The 8,691-nt window shown below is 48.0% G+C and overlaps 1 protein-coding gene across 1 annotated transcript; it reads right to left on the bottom strand.

Moving 5' to 3' along the window:
• Positions 1–1,004: 1,004 nt before the first annotated feature.
• On the bottom strand, positions 1,005–7,146 carry LOC140607062 (uncharacterized). The gene is made up of 2 exons (XM_072781401.1): positions 3,030–7,146; positions 1,005–2,432 (listed from the first exon to the last, which is right to left on the bottom strand). Exon 2 carries the CDS (start codon positions 2,034–2,036, stop codon positions 1,206–1,208), a length of 831 nt encoding a protein of 276 aa, XP_072637502.1. The 5' UTR covers positions 2,037–2,432; positions 3,030–7,146; the 3' UTR covers positions 1,005–1,205.
• Positions 7,147–8,691: the final 1,545 nt, after the last annotated feature.

Raw genomic sequence — 8,691 nt, 5'->3', positions numbered from 1 at the left:
TCTTATCCTATTTTTAAAAAAGATTTATTTATTTACTTTAGGAGTAAATAGGGTCAGAGGGAGGGAGAGAGAAAGAAGCCCAAGCAGACTCTGAGAGTCTGAGTGTAGAGCCCAAACCTACAACCTTGAGATTGTGACCAGAGCCAAAAGCTTAACCAACTGAGCCACCCAGATGCCCCCTTTCTTATCCTATTTTGTCCCTCTTCACTAATGACTGGGTGTTAGAAAGTAATTTTTGTCTTTAGAGAAAAGTATTACCTATTTCTCTACAGAATAGAAACACAAGGGATAGAACATTTAACTTGGCAATCCACTTATAAAGAACAGTAAAATGTGGTTCTGAAATCAGACTGATTATGTTTAAAACAAGGCTTTGCCTCCTCATTTGTGACCAAATTATGTAACTTCTCTGTACCTCAATTTTCTTGAAAAGACAGGGAAAGAATAAAATTTTTCTCATAGGTTGTGAGAAAGATGAAATGAAATGAAGCCTCTTATAAAATAAGCTAGCACCTGGCAAATGACTAATGCATGTCAGGAGTTACTCTTCCTATTACCATTACAGTTATTATTTACTATTCTTATTATTGTGGATTTTAAAAAAAAATCTATTCCTGAGATGATGATGGTGATTACCCTACTGAGACTGAAGGAGGTAATTCAGCCAAATGATCTATCATTTTGGTCTGCTAGTTCTGTCCACAGACTGAGTCTGCAGAACTCCCCTGGTGCTTGAAATTCTGCAGACCAATTGCTCCTCCATCTCTTAATCCTCTCCAAGAAGATAGAGCAGTTAATGAATTAGCTTGATCTATCTCCTTAAGCTTTACTGTCATCAGCAAATTACCCTAAAGAATATTATAAATGAACTTTACAAATTAGAAACCATGACCTTAAATTACTTCCTTCCTCCCTCTATTCCCTCTTTTCAAAAACTTGCAAATCTACTACCCATCAACTTAGTTCTGTCGGACAAAATTTAATCAGGCATTTCTTATACAGAATTGTATGCAAAAACTCTTTAATAGGATTTGTAGTTTTGTTTGCTGGGATTACCCAATGACTTCAACTGTAACAATTATTTAAAGAAAAAAATAAACCTTGATCAGAGAATTATTATAGGATTAGAGTCACTGATATCTTGAATCTCTGTGATTCTTGTTGATTTCATTTCGTAAATTGCCTGAATTGATATAATTGATGGACTAATCTTTATTATGAGGCAGAGATGAGCTCCACTGCTGGCTTGGAGAAAGTTCAGTTTCCTCAGGAAGATCTCCAGTCTGCGTTGGGACTCCCTGCTGGACTGGAGAAGGTTCAACATTTTCAGCAGGGGCTGGAAGTTGTTCTGGAAACTCTTGCTGGATTGCAGAAGGTTTCAAGTGTTCCTGGGACACAGCAGACTGAGCTGAGGCCTCTTGTTGGGGTAGAGAAGTTTCAACTTCATTAGTGGACTCTGGAGTTATAAGTGCCAGATCCACAGGTTTAACAGTGACTCTGGGGGAGAGTAAAAGCTCAGCTTGACTCTGACCTAGAGGAGAAACTGTTACCACATGATGCTCTGGAGAGTGAGCTGGACCCTCCTGCTGGGTTGGGGATGGTTCAACCTCACCAGAAGGTTCTGGATGCTGAGCTGTGGCTTCTTGCTGAGTGGCAGAAGGGTTAACTTCCTCATAGGTGTTTAGATGCTGACTTGGGGCTTTCTGATGGGTTGCAGAAGGTTTAACCTCCCCTAGGGGATTTGGATGTTGAACTGTGGCCTCTGACTGGGCCGGAACGGGTTCAATGCCCTCAAGGGACTCTGGATACGGAGCTGGGGTCTCTGTTTGGTTTGGAGAAGGCTCACCCTCCTCTGGGGTCTGAGGGTGCTGAGTTGGGGACTCCTCCTGGATTAGAGGAGGTTTGATCCTCTTGGAGGCCTGTGGGTGCTGAGCTGGGGCTTCCTGTTGGATTGGAGAAGGTGCAACCTCCTCGGAGGTCTGTGGATGCTGACCCTGGCTTTCCTCCTGAGTTAAAGATTCACTCTTCTCAGGCATCTGTGGAAATTGAGTGGAAGCCTCTTCCTGAGCTGGAGATGGTTCTCCCTCCTCGGAGGCCTGTGGATACTGGGTTGGGGCCTCCTGCTGGGTTGAAGAAGGTTTAGCTTTCTCAGGAGTCTGTGCATGATGACCCTGGCTCTCCTCCTGTATTGAGGAAGGTTCACCCTCCTCAGGGATTTGTGGAAGCTCAGCAGGGGCCTCCTGCTGGGGTGGAGAAGGTTCCTTCTCTTCCTGAGTCCCTGGAAGTTGAGCCAGGGCCTCCTTCTGGGTTGAAGGTGATTCACCCTCCTCAGGGGCCTGTGAATCCTGAGCCAGGGTGTCCTGCTGGGTTGTGGAAGGTTTAACCTCTCCAGCGGTCTGAACAGGGGTCTCCTGCTGTGTTGGAGGTTTCTCCTGTGTGGGAGATTGGGATAGGGCAGAGATCAGAGCTATCAAGAAGGGGGTGAGCTCAACAGGGCATCCGCTTGGATGGCAGGCATTGAATAAGGGTGGGTGGAGGTGGGTGTTAGGGCTGAGCAGACCTTCCGGGACTGGGATAAGAAAGCTGGGTCAGAAAAGGGGAAAGCCATAGCGGTGGGGCTCAGGGGAGGTTGGCGTGGAGCACGGGGATTGCCACAGGGGTTGAGGGGTGAGGATGTGATGCCTCAGAGGGCGGAGGAGGGATGTGTCTGCGCTCGGGGTTGGAACTGGACTCCCAGGGGGTCAAGAGTGTGGCTGCATTTACGCGACGCCAGGGGCGAGGGGGTGGGGGTACGTGCTGGGCTCGGGTCCCCGTCGGGAGAAGATGGAGGGGGCGGTCAGCAGGGGCTGTGCCGGCTGAAGGCTCGGCTCCGAGGGGGTAGGGCGCGGGCTTACAACGGGGAAGGCAAAGGGTTCTGAAGCAGGACAGCGCAAAGGCGACCAGGGGTCGGGACCACGGAACGCGCCCGCCGCCCGTTCGCATCTCGACCCCGCCCCCCTCCCCCCTCCTCCCCCTGACCCCGGACTCACCAGAGCGAGCGGGGAGGGGGCGGGGTCGCTCCTGGCCGCTGCAGCCTCTCAGCCTCCGACCCGACGCTCCGGCCTCTCCGCCACCGACGCCCGGAAACTGCGCTCGAGGCGCCTGACGCCAACCCGGCGGTTGGGCGCTCGGCCCCGCCCCCGGCCCGCGGAGCCAATGGCGGGGCGGGAGGAGCCGCGGGGCGGGGCCAACGTTCCCGAAGCCGAGTTCCCCAACGGCCAGCGGGTGAGCGGTCTGGGAGGCTTGGACTCCACTAAGGGGAGAGGGAGATCCGCCTGCAGAGGTGAGGCCACTAAGCGAGGTCACCGACCTAAGAGGAGCTTGGCCCAAGGCCCGCCTCTAGCAGTGTCTGCGTCAGACTAGATCCCGGCTTCTGGGTCCGTGATCTCGCCTGGCCGCAGCGCCATGCGTGTAACGTTGGCCTCCTGAGGGGTAGGTTCCCACTGGTAAAATCAGACCAGTGACGTCTACGCTATTTTTGCCTCCCTGAGGGCATGGGCGCTGGTGGTGCTTGCAGCCCGGGGGCTCTGAGGGAAAAAAGTATACGTGTTTTGACCCTATCTTGTACCAACAGGGCGTCTTTAGCTCACCGCTCCCTCCTCCTCGGGACTTTCTCAGGTACCTGCCCATCAGCCCCTGAGGCACAAACCTGGAGGATCTGGTTCTTCTCATCTAGCCAGGTACTTGTGTGTCTGCTTTCCTCGGTAGAGTTGACATTTCTTTTGCAGGTGGACTCAGAACAAAAGGTCCAAAGTGTGTGAGAGGGGGGATGTCTGCTTTGGTCACTTCTCACCTGCAGGCTTTGGTCCAGCGGGGAGCGTAGGCCTGAGTGTGGGGACAGTGCCCAGAGGCAGAGGTACTACTAACTGCATGTCCAGGGGGACTTTGGGAGTATTTATAGGGCTGGCCTGGGAACAGGGCACCTCTTGGAAGCAAGCTCCACTGACCTGGGCCAGGGGTTCTGTGACCGTTTCTGGGAAGGTTCGGGTTCAGTGCCCGTTGCCGTTTATAAAAAAAAATGGCTGGTGGAGATGTGGCACCTGAGTGTGTGGGGGCTGCTTCTCTGGTAATAATCTCTCCGGGAGTGAGAACCACTTCTCGGTTTCAGACTAGATGAGGCTGAGTGCATTCAGTATGGGTAATAGTTGAGGACGGGGAGCCTCGGTGTCCATCGGAAGATGAATGGAAAGAAGAGGTGGTTCATGTATACAACGGAATATTCCTCAGCCATTAGAAACGACAAATACCCACCATTTGCTTCGACGTGGATGGAACTGGAGGGTATTATGCTGAGTGAAGTAAGTCAATCAGAGAAGGAAAGGGAGGTGGGCGGGGGGTGGGGGTGACTGGGTGACGGGCACTGAGGGGGGCACTTGATGGGAGGAGCACTGGGTGTTATTCTGTATGTTGGCAAATTGAACTCCAATAAAAAAATTTAAAAAAAATAAAATAAAATAAAAAAATAGTTGACGTGTGGGTAGCCCGGTTGGCTCAGCGGTTTAGCGCCGCCTTCAGCCCAGGGCCAGATCCTGGAGACCCGTGAATGAGTCCCCATCAGGCTCCCTGCATGGAGCTTGTTTCTCCCTCTGCCCGTGTCTCTCATGAATAAATAAATAAAATATTTAAAAAAATAGTTGAGGAGGAAGTTAGGAATAAAGAGATAGAGGCAAAGTATTTTCTGGGTGTTGAACAAGGTGGAAAGTAAGGGATTTACTAGGGAAATCCCATTTCCTAGGCAAAAGGATAGTGTTTCTGGTAATAATTAGCACATCAATACCATCAGTGTCTTGACTCAAGCATGCCCTCCCCCAAATGGAGCAAGCAAGCAATATTCCTCAGTTCTTCCAGTTTTAGTATGTGTGCTGCCGAAGTGAGCACTATTCCTCAGTTCTTCCAATGAATTTTTGCACAGCCACTGTCTGCAAAAGCTGTGGGAACCCCACATAGTAATCTTTTGTCTGGTTTTTCAGGAGCCCAGCCCTTGTCTCTTGGTCTTCTCTTACTTCTCAGGCCTCTCAGCCCCGCTGCTTGTCTTCCTCTCTTCATCTTGCTCTGGTGCACATTTTTACCATTCATGGGCCATGAGTCCACGAGGTAGTTTCCAGCCAGAAAAAAAAATTCACACTGCTCTATCATTTGAACAGTAATAAAGTCACATGCAAAGAGAAGAGAGCTTGAAGGTTATCCTGGAAGAGGCAGCTTTTATCTGAGTCTTGCAGGTGGATAGAGGAAGGGGCATTGCAGGTGAAGAGACTGGCAGAGAAGTGGCTGGTGGGTAGGAGTGCAGGCTGAGCTCAGGGGAGGTCCCCAAGAGTGGAGAGGAAGTTGGACTTAAGAACAGAGTAAGGGGATGGGGCTAGGATGGGAGGGGAGATAAAGACAGATTGGATGAGGGGGGAAAGGAAGGATGCAGACACAGCTGGAGGCCTGTGCAGGAAGGGCTCAAACACTAGCAAACTCAGCTCACAGGCCACTGGTCTGTCAGCTTAGATTTCAAGAACTCCACAGACTTATTTAAAAAGCCAGGTAGGAGAACTGCAGGTATCTGAATTCCCTGCAGACAGGTCCAAGGTGTAGATTCCTGAACCCCATCCCTTCCCTGGAGAGTCACTCTGGGATGGGGTCCAAGAATTTAGGCCTAACCACCTCTGCTGTCCTCTGCCCTCAGCACCAGCGGATCCAAAGCATAAGAAAACATAAGAACCTTTGTCTTATTTTAGGAGCTGAGGGGTAAGGGATTATTAACATTTGGGCAAAAGAGAAGCTTCTATTGTTTGCTAGATAGGAATTGTGATTGGTCCTTGTCAACCACTGGGAAGGTAGGTTGCCATTGTTATCTTCAATAGCACAGATAAGAAAACAGGCTTCAGAGAGAGGCTAAGTAACTTGGGGTCCCAGGGCCTCAGAACTAATAAATAAATGGTAGAGGGAGGACTCTCACCCAACTCTAATTCTAATTAGAGAGTTAACATAGTTCAGTGGCAGAGCAAGTGGGCTTGGTAGGCGGTAATGCTTAGGTTTGAACACCAGCTCTACCCCATACTGTTTACAGGACCTTCCCTACACTAGTGTGGGCGTTCAGGACAACCAAGCAATGTGAAGCTATGGTTTTCACGGGCCCCTTGAGATATAGCCCTGAAGATTGGCAATTAGAAAACAGAAGTAAAGGCACAACACACTATGGCCTCCTAGCCTCAGGCAGAGGGGCCAGAGGGTGTGACTTCAGGTAAGTTCCCAAAACTATCTGAGCCTCAGTTCCTCATCTGTAAATTGGGGAAAATATCAGTTGACCTGAGGATTAAGATAATATCCTTAGGAGAGTTTCTGGCCTGCTGGAAGCACTTGAAGATGACTAGCTATAGGGCACCTGGGTGGCTCAGTTGGTTAAGCCTCTGCCTTGGGCTCATGTCATGATCCCAGGGTTCTGGGGTCCAGCCCACAACAGGCTCCCTACTGAGTGGGGAGTCTGTTGCCCCTCCCCTGTGCCCCCACCCTCGCTCATGCCCTCACTTGCTCTCTCAAATGGATAAATATTTTTTTTTAATGATTTTGTTTGTTCATGAGAGACACACACACACACACACACACACACACACACACACAGATGCAGAGAGACACAGGTAGAGGGAGAAGCAGTCTCCATGCAGGGAGCCTGATTTGGGACTCGATCCCGGGACTCCAGGATCACGCCCTGGGCTGAAGGCGGCGCTAAATCGCTGAGCCAACTGGGCAGTCCTGGATGAATAAAATCTTAAATAAAAAAAGAAAGACTAGCTATATTATTATTATAGTTTGGGCTAATTCTCACCTTCCCAATCCAGTCAGATCTGTTTTTAACTGCTTTCTGAACACTGGAGTGGGAGCTTTTTTTTTTCTTCCATTTTTTGAGAGCCTTTCTTATTTGAACCCCAGATATATCCTTACTTGGCAGCTGACTAAAGTCATCAAACAAGGACTAATGCAACCATTTCTCTCAAAAGTGGAATAGCTAATGTTCCCCCTGGATTCTGTTGTAGGAAGTTGGTTCTTCCCACTCTTTTAAAATATGGCAATTAGAATTAGGTGCCCTATAGCTAGTCATCTTCACTGCCCTAAAATATATTTTCCACCCACATGCCCATGTCTGGAATTCAGCGGTGATGGTGGCATTCTTTAGGATTTATCCTGGCTCTCTTTTTAATTATTAATTTGTCAATTATACCTCAATAAAGCTGGACAAAAATAATGAATTTTTAAAATTCCCCAATAGTTATTATTATTATATATAGTTTACAGTTCAAATAGTATGACATCAAATGGTGAGGAAACATAATGACCCACAGCAGTTTCTTCCCCTTGACCATCCCCACCTTCCCTCCTGAGCCAGCTCTCTGGGCATGCTTACTTCTAGCTGAATCTTCTGGTGCTTATCTCCCCACCTATCTTGGTAATTCTAGCTTTGGATTTATCCATTTTAGACACTGTCTGTGGACTTCCTATTATCACAGGCAAGGAGTTAGTTCTTTAACACCCCTGTCCGTTCTTGGGGTTTAGTTATGCCACTCTTTCCTGATAATTGATAGTGTTTACAGAATTGTGATTATGTAACTATTGTTCGCCTCCAAGATACAGCTCCAAGCAACCCAAAAAGATGACTTTTGAGGATGGGCTTTCTCTACTTTGGTGTAGAGTTAGAATGATGAATGACCATGTTTGCAGTCTTGGAGTCTGCGTCCTTCAGAGCCTGAAGCCAAAGGAAAGCACAGTTGAGGGATAGATGGGGAGAAGATGACTTGTTTGAACCCTAGATGCAGGCAGCTTTAAGTACTTAGGCTTCCTGGTTATATAAGCTAATTCACTGTATGACATTTTTGGTTCAAACATATTTTAGTTGGATTTCTTTCACTTGGAGCGTACAGAGCAGTGACTGATACATATGGTCTTCATAAATTTGGGTAAGTTATACAAAACGTATATGTATGTATATATTTACGTATGTATATGTGTATATGTATATGTATATGTATGTGTATGTGTATGTGTATATGTATATGTATATGTATATGTATATGTATATGTATCCTGACCAGCACAGCTCACGACACTAGGTTCCCTCTCCCTCTGCTTTTATCAGCCAGAGCCTGAGGTAGCTTGACATTGAATAGTACCATTTAGGGACTGGAGGAAGCAACTTACCATGAGTCACTGCCCTAAAATATATTTTCCACCCACATGCCCATGTCTGGAATTCAGTGGTGATGGTGGCATTCTTTAGGATTTATCCTGGCTCTCTTCAAGTGGTTCTCCTTTGCAGTGAGAAGTCTGCAGGGAAAGGCAGCATTAAGGTAGAGCATCTTGGGCCAGGTCTGCTTTTGCCCTGAGATCTAGCAAAACAGATGATGAGGGGGCCAGGGACCTTGTGGAGCCATGGGAGCTCTGATGGTCAATTTCACTGTTCTTCAAATTGTCCCAAGTCCACGCAGATCCCCCACTAGAGTCGTGCCTTTTGACAGCCTCCCTCTGAAGATATTTCAGGCAATCAGAATCTTTCCAGTTTCAAAAGACCTATAAAGAAAGAAATTTCACTACCCTGTTGTTTAAGATCCATTCATTCATTTATTTATTTATGTATTTTGAGAGAGAATGTCAGGGGAGGGGTAGAGGGACAGAGAA

Source organism: Canis lupus, chromosome 16 (assembly GCF_048164855.1).
Source record: "Canis lupus baileyi chromosome 16, mCanLup2.hap1, whole genome shotgun sequence".
NCBI classification, from domain to species: Eukaryota; Metazoa; Chordata; class Mammalia; order Carnivora; family Canidae; genus Canis; species Canis lupus.
This window is presented reverse-complemented; position numbering and strand designations above follow the sequence as displayed.